Source organism: Loxodonta africana, chromosome 10 (assembly GCF_030014295.1).
Source record: "Loxodonta africana isolate mLoxAfr1 chromosome 10, mLoxAfr1.hap2, whole genome shotgun sequence".
NCBI classification, from domain to species: Eukaryota; Metazoa; Chordata; class Mammalia; order Proboscidea; family Elephantidae; genus Loxodonta; species Loxodonta africana.
Genome location: NC_087351.1, coordinates 34,295,944 through 34,319,623, shown reverse-complemented (window position 1 = coordinate 34,319,623; position 23,680 = coordinate 34,295,944). Strand labels below are relative to the sequence as shown.

The 23,680-nt window shown below is 50.2% G+C and overlaps 1 protein-coding gene across 2 annotated transcripts in view; it reads left to right on the top strand.

Annotated features, from left to right (window-relative positions):
• MYH6 (myosin heavy chain 6) overlaps positions 1-23,265 on the top strand; it is a 29,356-nt gene extending 6,091 nt beyond the window's left edge. For both annotated transcript variants that reach the window (XM_064292316.1, XM_064292315.1), the window contains 29 exons: positions 216-319; positions 414-552; positions 2,095-2,363; positions 2,575-2,745; positions 3,992-4,301; positions 4,973-5,043; positions 5,279-5,366; positions 5,457-5,574; positions 5,724-5,847; positions 6,123-6,259; positions 8,982-9,237; positions 9,392-9,634; positions 9,822-9,998; positions 10,287-10,432; positions 10,648-10,738; positions 13,984-14,373; positions 14,774-14,900; positions 14,991-15,109; positions 15,468-15,664; positions 16,255-16,438; positions 16,664-16,829; positions 16,913-17,037; positions 18,011-18,319; positions 18,684-18,887; positions 19,976-20,101; positions 20,411-20,686; positions 21,889-21,984; positions 22,734-22,868; positions 23,183-23,265. In XM_064292316.1, coding sequence (XP_064148386.1) covers positions 216-319; positions 414-552; positions 2,095-2,363; positions 2,575-2,745; positions 3,992-4,301; positions 4,973-5,043; positions 5,279-5,366; positions 5,457-5,574; positions 5,724-5,847; positions 6,123-6,259; positions 8,982-9,237; positions 9,392-9,634; positions 9,822-9,998; positions 10,287-10,432; positions 10,648-10,738; positions 13,984-14,373; positions 14,774-14,900; positions 14,991-15,109; positions 15,468-15,664; positions 16,255-16,438; positions 16,664-16,829; positions 16,913-17,037; positions 18,011-18,319; positions 18,684-18,887; positions 19,976-20,101; positions 20,411-20,686; positions 21,889-21,984; positions 22,734-22,868; positions 23,183-23,206 — 4,922 coding nt within the window. In that variant the 3' untranslated portion in view covers positions 23,207-23,265. The remainder of the gene's footprint in view (positions 1-215; positions 320-413; positions 553-2,094; positions 2,364-2,574; positions 2,746-3,991; positions 4,302-4,972; positions 5,044-5,278; positions 5,367-5,456; positions 5,575-5,723; positions 5,848-6,122; positions 6,260-8,981; positions 9,238-9,391; positions 9,635-9,821; positions 9,999-10,286; positions 10,433-10,647; positions 10,739-13,983; positions 14,374-14,773; positions 14,901-14,990; positions 15,110-15,467; positions 15,665-16,254; positions 16,439-16,663; positions 16,830-16,912; positions 17,038-18,010; positions 18,320-18,683; positions 18,888-19,975; positions 20,102-20,410; positions 20,687-21,888; positions 21,985-22,733; positions 22,869-23,182) is intronic.
• Positions 23,266-23,680: the final 415 nt, after the last annotated feature.

The following is a 23,680-nucleotide window of genomic DNA, read 5'->3' as shown; positions in this document are numbered from 1 at the left end:
CATCTGTCCTTCCTTCCCTGGCCCCCCTCCTTTCTCATTTCTTTTGGAGTCTCTCCTTGGTCCTGGCTGACTCTCCTCTTCTCTTCCTGCTCTCTCCTCTCCTCCTCACTCTGCCCCATCCCTTCCCCTACTATGCCCCTCTTCCAACTCCCTCTGCCCTCTCCTGGCCCTCTGCCTATCTGCCCTTCCTCTGCCCTGCCCCTTGCCTGGAGTAGACATGCTGCTGGTCACCAACAACCCCTACGACTACGCCTTCGTGTCTCAGGGAGAGGTGTCCGTGGCCTCCATCGACGACTCTGAGGAGCTCATTGCCACTGATGTGAGTGAGGAGACTGGGTGCGGTGGTGCAGAGGGCTTCTGAGTGCTTCTGGAGTCACCTGCTCCAACCAGCCTCTGCTCTCTCTCTGCTCCAGAACGCCTTTGATGTGCTAGGCTTCACTCCTGAGGAGAAGGCTGGTGTCTACAAGCTGACAGGCGCCATCATGCACTATGGAAACATGAAGTTCAAGCAGAAGCAACGAGAGGAGCAGGCTGAGCCAGATGGCACCGAAGGTGGGAGCCGCAGGCGGGGAGGCACTGAAGAGCCTGATATGGTGGCTGAGACTGCAGGGGACCGTCCCTTCATGCTGGACACAGTCCACTGGGAGCAGGCTCTCCCATGCTGTGTCCAAAAGTGGTGCCTTGCCTTTCAATAAAATTCTCATGGAACTAGGTTGACAATGAGGCTTTTAGGACCACAATAAGTGGGAGGAAACCAGGAGCAATATGAGACTTCGACACACAGCAGGTGCTGAGAGGGTGATGCCTTTTTCCCAGGGTAGACTCTCCCCCATCTCCACCTATCTGCCCTGCCTCCAGGCTTTCTCCTTGGTTAGAGCCAAGCCAGGCCTCTGGCCACCCACCCTCCCCAGACAGGCTGGTTCCCCAGAGGACCTCAAGCTGTGGGGTAATAGATGGGGTGAGGAGACGAGGAGAGGGAGGACATGGGAGAGGTGGCCAGGCAGGTAAGTCCTCCTACAATCCCACCAACTTCCCTACCTCAGCCGCACTAATCAGAAGTCAGTGGGGAATTTTTTTTCCTCCTGTGCCCAAGACTCACCAACCCCAGGAAACCACAGACCATGAGCTCTGTATGGTCCTATCACTAATGTAGTGGTGTTTACCTGCCCAGCTCTTGGGTGATCCCCCATGGGGCTCTGTGACAAGTCTTGTTTGGGAGGAGGCAGCAAGCCAGGGTTCAGGGTGAAGTTCAGGGTATTGGTATGTCACCCCCTTCACAGGGTCTCAGTATCCTCCTCAGTGAAATGGAGCAGCCGTCCTCTCCAGCTCCCTTCTGGGGCTACTGTGAGGCTTCTTTGAGATGAAGATATGACTGTGTGGACAGTGCTAGACAAATGCCCAAGAACATTCCTCTTGGTCCCCCTTTAAGAAATCTTTCTCTTTGTCTGTTCAGATGAAAATCCCAAGCCTAGGCTCCAAGATAGCACATCACCAATTATCACAAAAGTCTTGACATTAAATCAAATAAATTCCCTTTAAAAAGAGAAATCCCTACGCACTTTTGGAGGGCTGGGTGTGGGCGGGGGGGCAGGGTGTGTCCAACATGCTCTTGGGACCCTTGACTTCCCAACAAGTCAAATTGGTTGATATGTGAATTGAGAATACAGTGTGCCCAGTCCTGGGCTAGACACTGGGATGAGGGACAAAGGAGGTGGGAGCAGAGAATGTCTAGTCCCATCTGTCACATCCCTTCCATGGAGAGATGAGGGGGTCAGGGGCGGTAGAGAACCATGATTACAGCAATGCCGGTGGAGGGCCTGACCCAGAGACACCGGCCAGACCCAAAGACAGAGGCAAGAAGAGTTGCCCTGTGGTGGTGGAAGGCCCTAGACTGGACAAAGGGGCCTGGGTTCCAGCCTGACTCAGGCACCCATGGGCTGTGTGACCATGGGCAAGTCTCCTCCCTTTCCAGACTTTGTTTTCCTCCTCTGTAATGTGAAGGGGTTGGGCCTGATGCTTCCCTAAAGGCTCTGACCCAGGGCAGGAAAGGAGGACAGATTAAAGTGTTTACTCCCTCGTTTCCTTCTCAACCAGATGCTGACAAGTCCGCCTACCTCATGGGGCTGAACTCAGCTGACCTGCTCAAAGGGCTTTGCCACCCTCGGGTGAAAGTGGGCAACGAGTACGTCACTAAGGGGCAGAACGTGCAGCAGGTGTACTACTCAATCGGGGCACTGGCCAAGGCAGTGTACGAGAAGATGTTCAACTGGATGGTGACAAGGATCAACTCTACCCTGGAGACCAGGCAGCCGCGCCAGTACTTCATAGGAGTCCTCGACATTGCTGGCTTTGAGATCTTCGATGTGAGTCTGAGGAGCCCTGAGAGCTGGGAGAACAAAAGGCCAGGCCCCATCAAGGGCATTTCTCTGTGCCCCCCTCCACCTTGAGATGGGAGGGACCAGCCACACCTTTGTTGGGCTCAGGCACGGTGCACAGGTACAGCCCTGGGCTGGCCCCATCAGCCACTCAGGCCCCTGCCAGCTGACCTGCTCCCACCCCTCACTCCTCCTGCAGTTCAACAGCTTTGAACAGCTCTGCATCAACTTCACCAACGAGAAGCTGCAGCAGTTCTTCAACCACCACATGTTCGTGCTGGAGCAGGAGGAGTACAAGAAGGAGGGCATCGAGTGGGAGTTCATCGACTTCGGCATGGACCTGCAGGCCTGCATCGACCTCATCGAGAAGGTGCTTGCCTTAGCCCCACCACCTATGTCCCCTTTCCCTGCCATCCCAGAAAAATGGTAGTCCTGTCCATTGTGTACTCAAGAAACTAGAGTCCCTAGAATCCTAAGCCTCTCTCAGGCCCATCTTCTACCCACTGTGAAGTCATAGATATACACAGGATGCTTTCCTTCCTTCTTTCCTCAGGACTTAGCACCTAGTCCCTCACCTCTAAGGGTGTTGGAGATCTTAGTGTCTTAAGAGTGGAATGTAGTAAAAGAGAGGACTCCAGGCCCCTCCGACAGACCATAAGGAGCATCTTTTATGGAAACACCCTAGGTTGAAACTAGAGATGTTTGGTTTTCCACGCCCTTCTCGAGGAATGCCCTTCTCCCTGGTCAATGAAACAGAAGCCCTCTTCAGCCCCTCTTGTGTATAGGCATTTCTCAGAAGAAACAAGGAAGGGTGCTTGTGGGATACTCTCCCTCACACCAGTGCTGACTTATTCTCAGTGTTCCTTTGCTTTGTGATGCTACAGGCCAGAGCCCTGAGTAACTTACTCTCATCCTGCTCAGTCACTTCCCTCTAGAAAACAGGAGCTTCCCCACAAGCTTTGAGTCATTATCAAGGGATTCTTAACAGGGTACTGTTCTCCCAGAGACCTCAGAATCCCCTGTAATTGTATGAAAAAGAGTGTGTGTGCATGTGTATGTACATACATTTTTTAGGGAAGACAGTCTTTGGCTTCATCAAATTCTCAAAAGAATTCCTGCCCCAAGATCAGTCAAGCACCACCACATTTTCTGTAGTATAGTTTTGTGCAGTTTTGCAGAACCTCATCCCTCTACCCATTCCTCGAAAAATTATTATTACTGTCATGTAGACAGGGGTCTGGCCTGTCTCTTCAGTCTGGTGCTCTGACACACATCTGTCCTTTTCCTCATCCCCATCTGGGGGCAGTGAGCCATCCAGGAAGAAGGGCTACGTGGTAAGCCTTGCAGGCCTTGAGGGGTGATTGGGAGGACATGGCTCCCCACTGGGTCCACTGGGGCAAAAAGAAGTTATATAAACCAGACTTGAATATAATCGGGTTTAGGTTAATCCAGAAATATTGGCTTCCTATCTTGAGCAAAGAGGGTCTAGCAAGGGCTCCCTTTGGCCTGCCAGCAACACTGGGCTCTAGTCTTCCCTCTGGCAGAGTATGGGACTCTGTGGAAGCCTGAGAATACACTCAGTAATGCTGTCTCTACTTCTCCCACCTTTCCCTCAGCCCATGGGCATCATGTCCATCCTGGAGGAGGAGTGCATGTTTCCCAAGGCCACCGACATGACCTTTAAGGCCAAGCTGTATGACAACCACCTGGGCAAGTCCAACAACTTCCAGAAGCCACGCAATATCAAGGGGAGGCAGGAAGCCCACTTCTCCCTGATCCACTATGCTGGCACTGTGGACTACAACATCCTGGGCTGGCTGGAGAAGAATAAAGACCCACTCAATGAGACGGTGGTGGGCTTGTACCAGAAATCCTCTCTGAGGCTCATGGCCACACTCTTTTCCTCTTATGCTAGTGCTGATGCCGGTAAGGGGCTTCTGGGGGTGCAAGTGTTCAGGGCCCTGCTGCTTCAAAGGCTATAACTCTTGAGAGAGGGGAGCCCATTGGTCATGGGATATGAGTCAGGAGATCCCACAGTCTATCTCTACCTCTGTGGGACCTGCCATGCTTTCTATTTTGTATTATGGATATTGATATGTAAGTCTTGTGTCTCCTCAAGACTGTGAGTAGCTAGAGGCCAGTGAGGGTGGCTCATGCATCATTATACTGTTGCCAGCACAGTGTCATGCATGCAGGAGAACTCAATAAGCATTGAGAGGGTCACTGAGTAAATGGTAGAGCAAATGAGCCTTCAGTTCAGAGAAGAAGGAGAAAAGGTGTGGATTGATAAGAGGGAGAGGAAGTGTAAGAGGATAAACATAAGGTGAAAAGACATAAGAATGAAAGATTTGATGGGTCGCTGGTATTATTTCAGTGCCTATCATGTGGCAAGCCCTGGGGAGGTGCCTTCCATGCATGCTGTTACTTAACCCTTTCTACAATGTTTAGAAGTCGTTCTATCATCCTCATGAAAAAACTGAGGCTTAGAAAGTAAGTTGCCAAAGGTCACAGAGCTTGTGGTGGCAAAGCCCAGACCCTGTCCAAAGGCTCCACAGATTTCAAGCTTTTTTGTTCATCATTACTTCTGTTCTTATTAGCGGATAGCAGTAAAGGCAAAGGAGGCAAGAAAAAGGGTTCATCCTTTCAGACGGTGTCAGCCCTCCACCGGGTAAGAAGGGCCCCAAGATGCTGGACCCTGTGGTGGGAGGGTAAGACCAACCCAGAGCCTGTTGGATGCATCATCCTAACCTGAGTTTGGGGAGGAGAAAGGAAAAAAAATTCTACACAAGCCTGAATTTGTGATCATAAATTATGAGTCAACTCCCTGTCCCTTTGAGGGTTCTAGTCCCTTTGGCAGGGATGGTCCCTGTGGCTCCTAACTCCCCAATCCCACCCACCCCTAGGAGAACCTGAACAAGCTGATGACCAACCTGAGGACCACCCACCCTCACTTTGTGCGCTGCATCATCCCCAATGAACGGAAGGCTCCTGGTGAGTGATGGGGAAAGGTTTAGGCTGAGGAGGATGGTTGGCATTCACTTGACCCAAGGCTGACTGCTCTTCTCTGTCCTTCTGCTGCAGGGGTGATGGACAACCCCCTGGTTATGCACCAGCTGCGCTGCAATGGCGTGCTAGAGGGCATCCGCATCTGCAGGAAGGGCTTCCCCAACCGCATCCTCTATGGGGACTTCCGGCAGAGGTGGGTATGGGGGGCCACCCCCAGAGCTTAGGGACAGGGGGAGCCTGGGCAGTCTTGGTGGAGAGGGGAGTCTGCAGGTGGCCTTGGAACTCTATGGGCAGAGTAGGTCAGTGCAGAACGTAGGTGACTCCAAGCACTTGTCTTCCCAGATACCGCATCCTGAACCCAGCGGCCATCCCCGAGGGACAGTTTATTGACAGCAGGAAAGGGACAGAGAAGCTGCTGGGCTCCCTGGACATCGATCACAACCAGTATAAGTTTGGCCATACCAAGGTGAGTCTAGAGCCCCACAGGGTGGAATTGCAGGGTGTGTGGTCATGTTGAGTGGAACAACTGGGAGCTCGGGGGGAGACACGAGGTTCCTGGCTTCCTGTATCAACTCAAGAACCAGACCTCAGGCTTCCTGTCTGTCCTGTTGATGTTGTTACTCTCGGGATATGTGGATAATGGATCCCCTCAGAGCTCAGCCAGGGTTTCCCACCCTCTTTCTCCACCTGGATACTCTTCTCTGAGGCTAATGTCCCCTTGGTCCTACCCTGTGCTTGCAGGTGTTCTTCAAGGCGGGGCTGCTGGGGTTGCTGGAGGACATGCGGGACGAAAGGCTGAGCCGCATCATCACCCGCATCCAGGCCCAAGCCCGGGGACAGCTCATGCGCATTGAGTTCAAAAAGATCGTGGAGCGCAGGTTAGGTGGGAAGGGAAGCTTGGGAGAGGTGCCCCAGAGATGTAAGAGGCCTCTAAACAATGACAACAAGTTTGATCGGAAGACCTGAGTTCAAATCCTGGCTCCGCCACTTACTAGCTGTGTGACCTGGGCAAGTTATTTTACCACTCTGAGTCTCATTTTGAATTCTTTAAAAAAAGAAAATTTCCACAGGAAATACAAATTAAAGCTCCATTGAGAGACCATTTTAAAATACTAGATTGACAAGAAAAAATTAAGAAGTCTGATCCACTGCTTATGGCTGTGTAATTAGTGCAACTTCTTTGGAAAACAGTTTGTCATTATCTTTTAAAGTTGAATGTCTGCATACCTTACAATTCCACTCCTGAGTGTAATCCCACAGAGAAACTTGTACACACCTACACCATGACACATAAAAAAGAATCTTCATTACACACAGAAAGAAACAATCTTGATAGTTATGAGGGAGGGAAGGGTTGGGGATGGAAAAACACTAAATAGACAACAGATAAGTGGTAATTTTGGTGAAGGGTAAGTCAGTACACTATACTGGGGAAACCAGCACAACTTGTACCAGGCAAGGCCATGGAAGCCCCATAAACACATCTTAACTCCCTGAGGGACAGAATTGCTGGGCTGAGGGCTATGGGGACCATGGTCTCAGGGAACATCTAGCTCAATTAGCATAACATAGTTTATAAAGAAAATGTTCTACCTTCTACTTTGGTGAGTAGCATCTGGGGTCTTAAAAGCCTGTGAGCGGCCATCTAGGATATTCCACTGGTCTCACCCTTTGGGAGCAAGGAAGAATGAAGAAAACTGAAGGTACAAGGGAAAGATTAGTCCAAAGGACTAACGGGCCAAATCCACTACAGCCTCCACCAGACCAAGTCCAGTACAACTAGATGGTGTCCAGCTACCACCGCTGACTGCTTGGGCAGGGATCACAATAGAGGGTCCCAGACAGTGCTGCAGAAAAATGTGGAACAAAATACTAACTCAAAAAGAAAGACCAGACTTGCTGGCCTGACAGAGACTGGAGAAACCCTGAGAGTATGGCCCTTGGACACACTTTCAGCTCAGTAACGAAGTCGCTCCTGCGGTTCACCCTTCAGCCAAATGTTGGACAGGCCCATAAGGCAAAACGAGACTAAAGGGGCACACCAGCCCTGGGGCAAGGACTAGAAGACAGGAGGGAACACAAAAGCTGGTAATAGGGAACCCAAGGTTGAGAAGGGAGAGTGTTGACATCTCATTGGGTTGTTAACCAATGTCATAAAACAACATATGTACTAATTGTTTAATGAGAAACTAGTTTGTTCTGTAAACCTTCATCTAACGTACAATTGAAAAAAGAAGAATCTTCACAGCAGCATTGGTCACAACAACAACAATTTGGAAATAGCCCAATTTCCATCAGCAAAGGAATGGAAAAATAGTGATATATTCTCTCAGTAGAATGTTAGAAAGCAATGAAAATGAGTGAACTACAACTACATGATACAGGCAGTCCCTGACTTATGACAGGTTTCCGTTCCAACAACTTCATCATAAGTCAGTTCTGACGTAAGTAGAATACTTTTTTTTTTTTTTTAGTTTTCATCATATTGCCTTTTATTATCAGTATCTTTATAAATCCAATCTTTATTTGTCTTGGGAGTTGAAAACATTACATATAAACATCCAAGAGTGAACGTCTGAGAATGATAACATCAGCAATTTACACACTGCAACGTTGCATGTAGTAAGAAACACACGGTCATAAGTGCAGTTCATCATAACTCAAACACGTTGTAAGTCGGGGACTACCTGTACAATATTTTTGAACCTTAAAAGCGTATTGTTGAGTTAAAGAAAGCAAGTCACAGAAGGATACGTACAGTATGATACCATTTTTATAAAGCTCAGAAATAATACATTGACTAAGGATACATACACATGTGGTTAAAGTATTTTGTTGAATAGGTAAGAAAACGAAAAATGCAAGATTCAGGGTAGTGACACGTATGGCGAGAGGACCACAGAACGGGATAGGTAGGAGCATACAGGTAGATTCAAAAGCTGGTAATGTTGTAATTCTTGTTTCGGGTGGTAGGTTCATGGATGTTCATTTTATTTTTATGCTTCATAATCTACATACGTATTACAGCTACTAATATTTGTAAAACATTACTTAATTTTTAACATATTTGAGGTTCTCATGAGATTAGCAACACTGATCAGAGTAGACATTCTCTGGGTGGTAGCTTCCATTACTACAAAGCCCCAGTAGGGAATGTATAAGCTTCCCTTTCATTGACTGATCAATTAATAAAATTTATTGAGCAACTCCTGGAGCCCTGGTGGCACAGTGGTTAAGTAATCAGCAGCTAACCGTAAGGTAGGAGGTTCAAACCCACTGGCCACTCTGTGGGAGAAAGATGTGGCAGTCTGCTTCTGTAAAGATTTACAGCCTTGGAAACCCTGTGGGACAGTTCTCTACCCTGTCCTATAGGATTGCTATGAGTCAGAATCAACTCAACAGCAGTGGGTTTTTGGGAACAACCCCTTGCTCAGTGTGATGTTTGGGGATGAGGGTGTGTATCAAGCAACAAGACAGGGCTTCCTGCCCTCAGATGCCTACAAACTTGCCAAGATGGGCAGGGAGCCAAGTCCAGGTGGTCCCAGAATTGGGAAGTGTTCTTTCATAGTGCCTCTCCCTGCCTCCATGTTTCCTTGCTAGGGACGCCCTGCTGGTAATCCAGTGGAACATCCGGGCCTTCATGGCAGTTAAGAACTGGCCCTGGATGAAGCTCTACTTCAAGATCAAGCCACTGCTGAAGAGTGCAGAGACAGAGAAGGAGATGGCCAACATGAAAGAGGAGTTTGGGCGCATCAAAGAGGCGCTGGAGAAGTCTGAGGCTCGCCGCAAGGAGCTGGAGGAGAAGATGGTATCCCTGCTGCAGGAGAAGAATGACCTGCAGCTCCAAGTGCAGGCGGTGAGACTGCAGGATTGTCTCTTCATCTACCCTAACCCCTAGATTATAGTCCATCTCATCACCAAGGAGTAATTATCTAGGAGCTCCAGTTTTCTTTAAGACCCTGGTCTCTCCTCTCTTTAATCACCAACTGTCCTCCATCCTCTTCCCCCAGGAACAAGACAACCTTAACGATGCGGAGGAGCGCTGCGACCAGCTGATCAAAAACAAGATCCAGCTGGAGGCCAAGGTGAAGGAGATGACCGAGAGGCTGGAGGACGAGGAGGAGATGAACGCTGAGCTCACTGCCAAGAAGCGCAAGCTGGAGGATGAGTGCTCCGAGCTCAAGAAAGATATTGACGACCTGGAGCTGACGCTGGCCAAGGTGGAGAAGGAGAAGCATGCAACAGAGAACAAGGTGAGGGCAGTTCCCTCCTGCTCCTGCCCAGGTCTTTTCAGGGTTCCCAAATCACAATGACCTTGGCTCAGGCCAGGCCACTCATGGGATCCTGAGAGAAGCATAGTCCTGGGCATTGGAGGTCCCCACAGATGTCTCCAGGCTGATGACCTTTGACCCTAATGGGAATGGGGGTCTTGGCCTGCAGGTGAAGAACCTGACAGAGGAGATGGCTGGGCTGGATGAGATCATCGCCAAGCTGACCAAGGAGAAGAAAGCTCTGCAAGAGGCTCACCAGCAGGCCCTGGATGACCTTCAGGCCGAGGAGGACAAGGTCAACACCCTGACCAAGTCTAAGGTCAAGCTGGAGCAGCAGGTGGATGACGTGAGTAGTAAGAACTATGCTCCATGTGCCTCGGATCAGGCCTTTGCAGGCAACACTGGTGACCAAAGGGTTCCTGATCCCTAGAACTGATTTTTAAGACCTCTGGAGCCCTTTTGCTCTTTAAGTTTCCTCACTAGGCTGGGTCTCTGAACCCTTTGTGCTTGCAGAGATTTCTCTGCTGGTTTGACTTTCAATTCCATTGAACTTCAGGTTTAGAAGGGGCCAAAGAGCATGCACTGTGGATCTCAGGTTTTCCACATCCTACGCATTTTCTTCTCTCCTTATCAGCTTGAGGGATCCCTGGAGCAGGAGAAGAAGGTGCGCATGGACCTGGAACGAGCAAAGCGGAAGTTGGAGGGTGACCTGAAGCTGACCCAGGAGAGCATCATGGACCTGGAGAATGATAAACTACAGCTGGAAGAAAAGCTCAAGAAGTAGGAGCCTGCGGTGGCCAGGAGGGGCTGGTGGAGGTGTCTGGCCTTGGGTGTAGAGCACAGGGTGCCGCACCTCCACTGCCCATTATCTTAGGCACTGGGGACTAGGAGGTCAATCACAGGGGGAGGTGGCTGCACCTGGCATGCTGAGGCAAGAGAAGAGAATGGGTCTGGAGGAAGAAGGAGCACCTGTCACACCTGCCCTTCTCCTCCAGAAAGGAATTTGACATTAACCAGCAGAACAGTAAGATTGAGGATGAGCAGGCACTGGCCCTTCAGCTGCAGAAGAAACTGAAGGAAAACCAGGTGAAGTTCTCCTTGGTGCAGACAAAGGGTAGCTCAACAGCCCTGAGGTAGCTGAGGCTGCGGGTGCTCCTCAGGGTTCTAGACAGTATCTAGGGCTTCAGGCAGCCCCAGAGACCCCACCAGCCCTGACTTCCAGGCATTTGGGAACACCCACCTCCTCCAGTTAAGGCAAGAATGTGTTATTTCAGCAAGGCTGTATTGGGGGGACAGGAGAAAGATGTGGCAATCTGCTTCCATAAAAATCACAGCCTTGGAAACCCCGAGGTAGTTCTACTGTCCTATGGTGTCGCTATGAGTTAGAAGAGACTCAACAGCAATGGGTTTGGTGTATTGGAGGAAAGGGGAATCATACCTACTAAAAGGGCTTCTCTTTCTGAGACTCACTCTGCCTCAGGGGACAAATAATGAGGCTTGATTCTCCTCTAACCCCTCCTTTGGTACTTTCCCCTCTGCATTTGAGTGAGAAGAACCTTCAGGGAGCATTTTCCTTTGGACAGAATAGTTCATACTCTTCCTGGATGCTAACCCCTCCCACTAACCCGGGCTGAGTCCCAGTAGGGACCCCGGGATACAGAGTTAACTCCCGCAGTGATGAGCAAGTCACTTGCCTCCCTGAGTCTCAGGTTCTCTTCTCATCTGTAAAATGGGGCTAATAAAATCTACCTCACAGAGGACCAGAGGAGATAATGTATACAAAACCACTTTGTAAACCAAAATCTATATAAATGTCATTTTGATATAGCCTAGGATAGACAGCCGTTAGCAAGAAGGTTTTTTTTTGTTTGTTTTTGGTCTTTGCCATGGCCTTCTCCCCGCTCCTCAGGAGGAGATTAAATGAATAGCCATAGTCTCCCTTCCTTTTAATGCACCCTGAATTTAAATGCGCTTTTAGTCCTGTGTTTGTCAGGTAAGGCAGGTGCTGTCATCTCATTTTACAGCTGCAGAAGCCGCATGGCCAGATCTGGACATAATGACCTCAAGGGTCAACAGACACTTAGCTGCTGGGGATCTTGTCCTCTCATTCTCTGGGCAGATTGTGAGTAGTGAAGAGGGCCAGTCTTCCCTTGGCTCTGGGGACTTCGGCCCAGGCTACAAGCAACAGCCTAAACACAATTCACCCCTCTGAGGATAGCTCAGGAGCTGCCCTGCTTTCAGAGATCATTTATCTTCCAGTCTTCTTGGGTGCCCTTCTGGGCTTAGCCAGAATACTGGTACACCCCCAGGTTCTTCTACCCTGGATCTGGGCCTGGGTCTGGGCAACATCTTTGGGCTCTTGGACCCAGAACAACAGCTCTGTTATCCTCACCAGGTCTTGGCAATGGGTTTGTGGCTGCTCCTTCTGACAGCAGAAGCTCTTATCTTCCTGCCCAAGCTCTTGCACACAAATCCCACCTTCTCCATCCTAGGCACAGAGGCACAATGGTTCTCTTTTCTGTTCCCAGAGCCCACATTAACACAGATGAAGAGAAGCCCACCAATTCTCTCCTTTGTTCCTGGCTAGCCAGACAACAGATCAAAATGGTAGATGGGATATTCTCCCAATTGAGCCAAGGCCATAAAAATGAGGTAGGAGTATGATAAAGAGGAGGCCACTCTGCTAGCATTCACCTGGCCTGGAAGGGAACCATCAAGCTAGAACCCAGCCTTGGGCATAAAAAAAGCAATCCCTGAAAAGTACGGAATATGGTTAACTGAAGTTTATCCTTCCAATTCACAATGGAAGATTACAACATCATTTGATTGTTTCAAGGCCTATCATTGTAAATATTTGTAAAACACTAGAGCCCACTTTTTGTCTTTGGTTGTCAGAGCAGAGTCTAGTGACTCTTTCCAGTCTTTGAGACTCAGGGTCTCCCAGGATCTTAGAATCTTCCTCCAAAGGCAGATTCTCAGGATTCAGGGCTGCAGATGCTCAGACAGTCTCAGGTGCCCTCGGGAAATGCCCAGAAGGTTTGGCTTTGGCCAAGTTCCTACTAATGGCAAATTTTGCTGTCATCTACTACACCCAAAAGGCAAGCCCAAGGAAACCCACTAACCCGCCATCAAGGTTCTGGATAATTAAGAGTTCTAGTTGTGTTAAGAATATCCTGTGTTAAATACTAGAGTATCAACAAACACTACAGAGATTGAAGGCCAAATTAATGAATGGCCAGCACCCTTTGGCTGGAAAGAGCGGGGTAAACTAAGAATTTCATGGAAATGTCACTTGCGAAAAAAAAAAAAAAAAAATTAAAACCCAAAGGAGAAGACCAATTTCACCATTGGGTTCAGAATTTCATCAATCATTCTCTTTGTTCTTATATTATGCTGTGAAGTTTAACTAAAAGGAATGAAGATATTTAACAGAGAAAAAATTGATTCTAGGAATTTTTAAGTTTACTTTCTCTTTGTATAATTGCAAGTAAACTATCCAAATTACCGTCGTTATTTGGAAAATATGTAAATATACGAAATAAAAAAGTCAGTATTAAAAAAAAAAGAATATCACGTGTTATCCCCTTGATTTTCAAAGCAGAAGGGAGCTATTGTCAGTGTTTTAGAATCAAGAATTGGCTGTTGTTACCATTTTCCTCTAGAAAATGATTTCTCTTTTTATTCTAAGGTTAGTGTCTATGTCCTTGCTGTCCTATCCATTTCAGGCCTGTTTTGTTGATTATTTTAATCAAGACCTTTTAGGGAGCCTTGAACTATCTGAGCTAGTTTTTGAGGGGAAAACATGGGGAACCCAGATTCCCTTTTTGATTTAGACTCTGCAGATCTTGCGTTGCATGTGAGGTCTGGGAATTAATGTTTCAGAGCAGGGTATCTCAACCTCAGGACTACTGGCATTGTGGACCAGTTAATTCTTTGTTTTGGCGGCTATCCTGTACACTGTAGGATGCTTAGCAGCATCCCTGGCCTCTACCCACTAAATGCCAGTAGCAACGCCCCCAAAGTCATGGCAATCAAAAATGTCTCTAAACCAAAAAACCAAACTCGATGCTGTTGAGTCGATTCTGACTCATAGCAACCCTACAGGACAGAGCAGAACTGCCCCATAGGGTTTCCAAGAAGCAGCTGGTGGATTCAAACTGCAGACCTTTTGGCTAGCAGCCTGAGCCCTTAACCAGTGTGCACCCAGTTTACAGCCCCTCCTCTAGATGGACCTGAGCACTTGAGACAAGATTCTCTTAGAGCCCTGGGGTGGGCGGCTCCTATGGAGGGGCTCTAGGCTGTCAGTCTGAGCCCCTCATGTCCCGGCCCAGGCACGCATTGAGGAGCTGGAGGAGGAGCTGGAGGCCGAGAGGACGGCCAGGGCCAAGGTGGAGAAGCTGCGCTCCGACCTGTCCCGGGAGCTGGAGGAGATCAGCGAGCGGCTGGAAGAGGCCGGCGGGGCCACGTCCGTGCAGATCGAGATGAACAAGAAGCGCGAGGCCGAGTTCCAGAAGATGCGGCGAGACCTGGAGGAGGCCACGCTGCAGCATGAGGCCACGGCTGCTGCCCTGCGCAAGAAGCACGCAGACAGCGTGGCCGAGCTCGGTGAACAGATCGACAACCTGCAGCGGGTGAAGCAGAAGCTGGAGAAGGAGAAGAGTGAGTTCAAGCTGGAGCTGGACGATGTCACATCCAACATGGAGCAGATCATCAAGGCCAAGGTGGCCACCCACTCATCCTCTCCATGCCATCCTTTCCGTCACAGCTTGCACCTGCCTTCTACCTTCTCTATCTGCCTCTTGCTTCCCCTGTCATCTCCCTTGTCATTTTCACTCCCTCCATCACCTTTGGTCTCTTTCTCTCTTCTGCCCCCTCCATCTCCCTTCACCCAGACTCTGTCTCCTAGCCATCCCTCCAGTCTTTAATTCATGTTCACTCTTCAGATTGCACACCTTTCTCACATTTACCCTTCACATTTCCCACAGCCCCATTTCACCCTCCTGTCCTCTATGCTCTCCGCACCTGACTCTCTCTTCCTTTCTCTAGTTGACCTTGCACCTTCTTCCTGCTACCTCTAGCCCCTCCCACACTCACCTTTCCTGTGTGCCTTGTTGACCAAAGGCAAATTTGGAGAAGTTGTCCCGGACGCTGGAGGACCAGGCCAATGAGTACCGCATGAAGCTGGAAGAGGCCCAACGCTCCCTCAATGATTTCACCACCCAGAGAGCCAAGCTGCAGACAGAGAATGGTAGGTGACTCTAATTAATCCTGCACCTGGCCCAGGGTGAGTATTGGTTACCTACTCCATGGCCCATAAACTCCTTCTTCACACCTCCAGGAGAGCTGTCCAGGCAGCTAGAGGAAAAGGAGGCTCTGATCTCCCAGCTGACCCGAGGAAAGCTCTCCTACACCCAGCAAATGGAGGACTTAAAAAGGCAGCTGGAGGAAGAAGGCAAGGTGAGGCTCAGCTAGGAACCAGGGGGACATGCTTGATGGTAGTACTGGGGCAATTAACCTTAAGGCCAGAAATGAAGCCTGAAGAGAGGCCTCAGAGATAGAAAGACCCTCCAGCCTAGGTTTTTCTACCCTTCAGCCAAGTGACACCCAAAACTCATTTAATACCTCTTTCCTTATTTGTAAGGGGGTGGGATGGACACATTGGAAAGCTTCTCAAAGACTCTGAGATTCCACACCAGGCTTTACTCTGAATGAGGCTGGGGCTTGGTTGAACTTCAAAGATACAAGAAAAATCTAGAGAAGTGAAGGGCACCTTCTAGGAGGCTCAGCCAACCTCTGGGTGCCCACCTCTCCCCAGGCGAAGAACGCCCTGGCACATGCTCTACACTCAGCCCGGCACGACTGTGACCTGCTGCGGGAGCAGTATGAGGAGGAGATGGAAGCCAAGGCCGAGCTGCAGCGCGTGCTGTCCAAGGCCAACTCAGAGGTGGCCCAGTGGAGGACGAAGTATGAGACAGATGCCATCCAGCGGACCGAGGAGCTCGAGGAGGCCAAGTGAGCTCTGAGATGCCCCCACCCTGATTTTCATGAAGGAAGGAGAGAAAGGACCCTGTGGTGGGGACAGGCAGAGTGGTCATGGGAAGGAGGTTTGAGGTGGGAGAGCCAGGGGGCACATTAACACCCGGGAGAAACTTGGTGGGCAACAGAGTGGTCAGTAGAGGTACTTGAAAAGGAGCCTGGATCCTGCGCTTTTGTGAACCTGGGTTGGCCCTGACCCACTTCCTGTGACAGGCGAGCTTTTGGCCCGGGTTATACCTGATGCTCACGTATAAGACGAGCAAAAAGCTTGTTGGTCAGAGGAGCTACCATCGATCAGCCTGGTGTGTGTATGGGGGGGGAGGCTGCCACCCAGATGCCACCGCATGGAGGGTGGAAGCCTGAGCAGCCCATCCTTGTGGACTCTGTCCTAGGCACCTGCAGCCTTAGTTCCCTCTAGGCTGGTGCTCCAGGGCCTGAACAGCTGTCAGTGTCCCAAGGAGCTTCTGGAAGAGGGCAGGTCCTCCTTTTCTGACAGTTCCGTGGGGTCATCCCAAGGCCCCACTTTTCCAGGTAAGTCACACACACATACCTCTCCCCCTGGGCAGGAAGAAGCTGGCCCAGAGGCTGCAAGACGCCGAGGAGGCTGTAGAGGCTGTCAATGCCAAGTGCTCGTCACTGGAGAAGACCAAGCACCGGCTGCAGAATGAGATCGAGGATCTCATGGTGGACGTGGAGCGCTCCAATGCCGCCGCTGCAGCCCTGGACAAGAAGCAGAGGAACTTCGACAAGGTGGGCCACCTGGGCAGGGCCCGGGCCAGGGCGGAGGGCCAGGGGAGGAAATCAGGTCAGCATGAGGCCAGAGATGTCCTCCTTAGAGGTGGGAGGAGCCAGAGCCACAGGGGTGAGGAGGGCTGGGTCCAGGTGAGGGGCCTGGAGCAGTACCTGGAGGTGGGGGCTGTGGGTAGGTTGGGGTGGGGGCTAGGGAGCAGCACAGTGAGCACCTTCCCTGGGCAGATCCTGGCCGAGTGGAAGCAGAAGTACGAGGAGTCACAGTCAGAGCTGGAGTCCTCACAGAAGGAGGCGCGCTCCCTCAGCACGGAGCTCTTCAAGCTCAAGAACGCCTACGAGGAGTCCCTGGAGCACCTGGAGACCTTCAAGCGGGAGAACAAGAACCTTCAGGGTGTGTTGCGGGCCTCGGGCAGGGAGGCCAGTGTTGAAGCAGGGAGACACAGGCTTTGAACTTTCTGGCCCTCTGACCCCCAGAGGAGATCTCAGACCTGACTGAGCAGCTGGGAGAAGGAGGAAAGAATGTGCATGAGCTGGAGAAGATCCGCAAGCAGCTGGAGGTGGAGAAGCTGGAGCTGCAGTCGGCCCTGGAGGAGGCTGAGGTGAGGCCTGATTCCACCCATACCCCTGCCTTGGGCCCTCTCCCCACTTCTGCTCTGACTCCCTGCCTTTCCCACCTGGGGGGTGATACTGACCCTATGACAAAACCTGTTAGTTCCTTATCCTTCGTCCCAGGCATTCTCACCCTCTGAAGCCTCTTATCACTGCCCTGTACCTCCCTCTTCCTCCCTCAAAGGCTCCCATCCACAAAGTCACAAGGTAACCCTGCAGGGGTGGGGCCCTGCGGTTTCCACCGCCCATGACTACCTCCAAAGCTACAGTCTGCACAGAGGAAAGCATCAAAGTCTGATCATAGGCCATACGGTTTTGTTTCTCACCTGGTTTTTTAAAATTTTTAATTCTGGCAATCATAATAACCACTCGGACAGTGATTAGGAGCATGGGCCTGCACTGTTATTGGCAAGGTTCTTAATCTCTCAGTGCTTCAGTTTTCTCATCTGTAAAGTGGGATTAATTATACATACCTCATAAAATTTTATGCATGATTTTTATGAAGATTAAATGAGGTAACAGATTTAAGAACTTAATATATTTCACCTATTACTATTATTCAAGTTTAAGAACCCGGGAAAAGCCCTGAGCTTTTGGACTTCAACTTTTCCCACTCAAGGCTAAGGGACCTAGACAACAAAGATAGCATTTTTGAATATGTGGTTATAAAATCCCTCCTTCTTCTATGATATGGGTGAGGCATTCATGCAATGTTAGTACTGGAGGATCTTGGCAATTGTGAAGCCCAAATGCTTTCCTTGACAGAGGAAGCCCAATGAGTCAGGAAGCTCAGAACTTCCTTCCCCGCTACACCCTCCCGGACCTGAGGATGCCAGTCTTACCTCCCAGTTCTATTCTCCAGGCCATAGTCCTGGCTGATACTTGCCTCCTCTCTGCAACCCTCCCTTATCCTGCCCCTGGATCCTGACTGCCTTGGGCCCTCTCTCCCCACCCCCTGACCAGGCCTCCCTGGAGCATGAGGAGGGCAAGATCCTCCGGGCCCAGCTGGAGTTCAACCAGATCAAGGCAGAGATTGAGCGGAAGCTGACCGAGAAGGACGAGGAGATGGAACAGGCCAAACGCAACCACTTACGTGTGGTGGACTCGATGCAGACCTCCCTGGACGCGGAGACGCGCAGCCGCAACGAGGCCCTGCGGGTGAAGAAGAAGATGGAGGGTGACCTTAATGAGATGGAGATCCAGCTCAGCCAGGCCAACAGGACAGCTTCGGAGGCTCAGAAGCACCTGAAGATCACTCAAGCCCATCTGAAGGTAACAGAATTTGGGGATTTCATAACGGGGGCGAGTCTGAGGTTGAGTGGGAGTGTACAAAGGAATGGTGAGGGCTAGGAAAGAGCCTTGGGCTAATGAACATAAGGAAGTGGGAGCCACCTACCTCCTGGACTTCCTGGACTTGGAGGTTGGAGGAATTGAAAGCTGATCAGGCCCTGAAGTATATCCTGGACCATCCAGCCTCCAAGCCTGAGGAGTAGATGAGGAAGTATGCTCTTTTACCCCCTAAGTGACAAGAGATTTGTAAATGTGGGATGGGGTGCATTGGACCCATAAGTGGAAGGAGAGGGAGGCCCTACTTGGGTGGGGTCTGGGCCTCTCCTCATGGCCCGTTCCCTGGCAGGACACCCAGATCCAGCTGGATGACGCAGTCCATGCCAACGATGACCTGAAGGAGAACATTGCTATTGTGGAACGGCGCAATACTCTGCTGCAGGCTGAGCTGGAGGAGCTGCGGGCCATGGTGGAGCAGACAGAACGGTCTCGGAAGCTGGCTGAGCAGGAGTTGATTGAGACCAGTGAGCGAGTGCAGCTGCTGCACTCCCAGGTAAGCGGGTCAGGGCAGCCATGTGGAAACCTGCTGAGTGTCAGATCCTGGGACAGCTGTGGAAACCAGATGTTCTGAGTGAGGAGTATGTCCAACCAGGATCGCAAATCATTTCATCTCTTGGGCCAACTCTCATGTGTTAGTAGTGGAACCACTATCTTCGAAGGGGGATCTGAATTCAAAAGCTAAGAATGTCATGATTGATTGGTGATGCCTGCCAAAGTCACAAATCTGGAAGTAGTGGAATGCATGCTGTTTCTTGACATCCTCAATCTAGAATACAACCCCAGTTTGCTCTGTAAATATGGGAGTTTGGGTGTTTAAAGAACAACTACATCTACATGGAACTCCATTTTTCTGCGATCTTATCCACGCTGTCTTCAGTTATATTCTACAATGAGTCTTCATGACCATCTATGGCACTACCCTGTGGAGTTTTGTTCCGTAATCTAGTACGTATATGTGGGAACAACACCAACCACTGACCTGGTCCCCTCTTCCTTACCCCATATACATTCTTTCTATAATTACAATCATTTCAAGAATATTGCCCTGGTTAAAAAAAAAAAAAAAGTTGTTTCCATTTTCCTAAGACTAGTTCCATGCTTCCGTTTGTGTTACTAAAGAGTTCAGGAATAGAACTTTGCTATTTGAAATCTTTCTCCAAAGCTGAGTCATTTTAGATGCAGGGTCTAGAACATAGCCATTTTCATAGAAAAAAGGAAAACAAGTGCAAGCAAGGAGTATCCTAAAGGCATAGCTTGTTAAAAACAAAATACCAAATCAAACCAGTGGCTGTTGAATCAATTCCAACTCATGATGACCACATGTGTGTCAGAGTGGAATTGTACTCCATAGGGTTTTCAATGGCTGGTTCTTGGGAAGAGTTCACCAGGCCTTTCTTCCAAGGGGTCCATGAGTGAACTCAAACTGCCAACCTTTCGGTTAGCAACCAAGTGCTTAACCATTCTCGCCACCCAGGAATGCCCAAAAGCAAAATAACCACTTTTTTTTTAATGCTCTCTGGATAAAGGTGTAGAATCAGGTAACAAAGCATATATTCAATTGTTTTCTCTACCCATATCTAGAACACCAGCCTCATCAACCAGAAGAAGAAGATGGAGTCAGATCTGACCCAGCTCCAGTCAGAAGTGGAGGAAGCAGTACAGGAGTGCAGGAATGCTGAGGAGAAGGCCAAGAAGGCCATCACAGATGTGAGTGACCACTCACCTTCCTGCCTCCCAGAAAGACAGTCAAGGGCCCTGGGTCCAGGCCAGGCTGCTGGGTTGTAACACCAACTTGACTCTGTAGCATGGGTTTGAGGGCCTTGGAGAGCAAACATCAGGAGCGGAAAGAGGTGGTCCTTGAGGGGGAAGAGGCCCTGGGGCCTGTGTTCAATTACCCCTCACTCCATTGAAATAGTCTCTTCTGCTGTCCCCCTAGCACCTGCTGCCTCCCAGGCTGGGCAGTAAGAGTGTGAGGACTTAACCAGGCTATGTGTGCCCCTCCCTCCTGGCCCACAGGCCGCTATGATGGCGGAGGAGCTGAAGAAGGAGCAGGACACGAGTGCCCACCTGGAGCGCATGAAGAAGAACATGGAGCAAACCATCAAGGACCTGCAGCACCGACTGGATGAGGCCGAGCAGATCGCTCTCAAGGGCGGCAAGAAGCAGCTGCAGAAACTGGAGGCCCGGGTTCGAGAGCTGGAGAACGAGCTGGAGGCTGAGCAGAAACACAATGTTGAGTCAGTCAAGGGCATGAGAAAGAGTGAGCGTCGCATCAAGGAGCTCACCTACCAGGTGCGGGCAGGGCAAGTGCTCTGGATCAGCGGCCCACTCAGTAATAGACAGAATGGCTTTTCTAGCACCACCTCCTGGCCCACACACAGACCATGCTCTGGAGAAGGAAACTCCAGCCTCTTTCTAGGAATGTCACCCAACCTTCCTGGCACTTGCTCCTTGAGAACTGTCTTTACATTAATTTTCTTTCACTTTCTCTAGAGTCATTTGGATTGAGTCCATGAATTTTCTAGCAAAATCTACTTCTACTTTCTGAAGGCTCGTTTAACCAACATTACCCCAGGTTTTTTAATAACTTGAAGGATTACTAGGAAGGCTTCAGAGTAATCCAAGGAACCATTTCACCTTCCACTGGCCTGAAAGGGAGGGATATCATGTGGCACTTTAGGGATAAGAGTTAAGGATGGAAAAAAACTCAGATTGTCCACGGAATTTTTACAACAACAAATAGCGAGACCTTAGAGAAAGAAGCCCTAAGAATGTTCTAACATCTCTCCATAACTCAAAGTTTTTGCCTTTGATACGTTATTTTTCACAGTGTGCCTGGGAAGGAAAGACAGTGGGGACAGGGAGTATTGATCCATTTGACAGATGGATACCAGAGGCACAGAAACGAGATATTGATGTCGAACCACTGATGCGTTATGGACAAAAGTGGGAATAGCATCCGAGTAGAGGAAACAGAACACGATATAGCGATAGGAATGATACGTGAGAGTAGAACCAGTGACCCTGGTGCCTGAGTTCTGGCCCAGGACGATTTATTAGAATGAGACTCTGGGCTATAATAATACTCCCTTCTTCCTGTGCTCCTCATTATTACTCTTGTCACACTAGAACTACTGGCCAAGAGCATTTATGTTGTTACCTTTATCCTCCAAGTTGGAACTGGAACAGACCTAATACTTCATATTATCACATTAGGGAATTTTGTCTGGTTGTGAACCCCACCCATCCACTCCTTCCAGCTTGGAACCACAGCCCTCATTGCTTTTTAGATCCCTAAGAAACTTACCTTGCCCCTTTGGCCTACAAGTGGAGTCAGAGATGGAATCTTCCCCACCACCTCTTTGGCCCGGGATATTGGAAGAAGAGGCAGCTCAGGCATGGGGAGAAGAGTGGAGAGATGAGGGGACAAAAAGCACTTGCAATTTTCTCCTCCCCAAAAACTAGCTTCTTGTCCCCCCTTATCCCCCTCCTAGACGGAGGAGGACAAGAAGAACCTGCTTCGGCTACAAGATCTGGTGGACAAGCTGCAGCTAAAGGTCAAGGCCTACAAGCGCCAGGCTGAAGAGGCGGTGGGTCCATTGTTTTCTCTATTCTTTCATCAACACACCTCCTGTGTTGGAGAATCAACGACTGTCCGCCACAGCACGGGGCCTGGACAAAGAGTTTGCTGTTCATTTTAACTCATACATTTGATATACATGTCCCATGTGCTCAGGGTTGTGTTGAGTACAATGAGTTAAGAAAATCAGTGCTGTCTTAGACCCAGCTCCCGCAACAGAGTTTATAATCCATATACCTATAAGCCCAGGAGAAGGCAGTGTAGACACTAATGCCAGAACATGGGAGGTGGACACTGCTGAAGGAAGGAAAGGAGCCAGGAGGCTTCCTGGGAAGGCGGCTCTGGGATTGGGCCTAAGGGGGCCTGACTAGGCAGAGAGAAGTGGCGAGTCATTCTAGGTGCACTGAAAGAATGGATGTGAGGTGTCAGTGAGCACACCTGTGCAGGAAACCTTGGGTGGGGGAGCATCTATCTGAGTCATGGTTGGACAGGTACCGTGAAGCTGGATCCTGAGGTGGGCTGGACCAGGCAGCATGGGATTCATCTTGGATAGTAGTTGGCCATGAGGGAGTATGAGTGCTAGAAAAGTCTGAGGAGGGAGCCAACCCAGAAGCAGGCTACCACTGGGGAGGCTGTTGCAGGAATACAGGTGAGGGGTGGGAGCACTAAGCCCCTGGCTCAGGAACAGGAAGCCAGACTAGGAGGCTGGGAATCCCCCCACAGCCCCTCTCACCTCATCCCCCCACCTCACCTCCACAGGAGGAACAGGCCAACACCAACCTGTCCAAGTTCCGCAAAGCACAGCACGAGCTGGATGAGGCAGAGGAGCGGGCAGACATCGCCGAGTCCCAGGTCAACAAGCTGCGGGCCAAGAGCCGTGACATCAGCGCCAAGGTGGGCTCCTCCCCCAGCCCCCCCGACATGAGTGCTCCTCAGAATAGGCACTCCTCACCCTGTATTTGGACAGCCCTGAGGGTTTCACAGCACCTATAATCTGAGAACCCCTACAGACTGGAACCTCTGCAGAGAGTCCCAGTCCCAAGCCCCTAAACCATAAGGACCCCTGACATGGGACCCCACAATCCCTGAGGCCCTAACTGCTCCCTCTCAGGGGAACTCCCTTAGGCCCTTGAAAGCTCTAGGGCTTCCTCCTCACACTCTCCTCGCTTCTGCCAGCTACTCCCTTACACTTCTTATTCCTTTCTCAGCAAAAAATGCACGATGAGGAGTGAAGCCGTCTCAGGAATCTCGTCCTGGCTAACCTATAATAAACATGAGTGTGGACTCTGCCTGAACCCCTCTGTCCTTCCCGCTGACTGTCCATCCTGGAGTAGGAGGGCTGGGAGCAGGGTGGCATCGGGCCCTGTATTAGAGCTACATGAGCCATGGCAACTCACATCTGTAGAGGAGGACACAAGGGGCCAGAAAAGTAAGGTGTCTGCCTGAGGTGGGATGGCCATGAACCCCAGTTCTGCTCAGTCAACCATATAAGGGAGGAGAGGGGAGAAATTTCAGATTTTCTGGTGCAAAAGTACCAGAAGGGTGAGCCAAATCTAGATGCTGGGAGATAGAATTTGGGTGCTGAAGCTGAAGTCACCTCCACCTACCCACACCCTGTTGCCTCCAAAATGAATGTCCCACTGATACCAGGAGAGGCTCAGAGCTGGCTAGGCATAGGCGTACAGAAGAAGAGGATGGGACAGGTT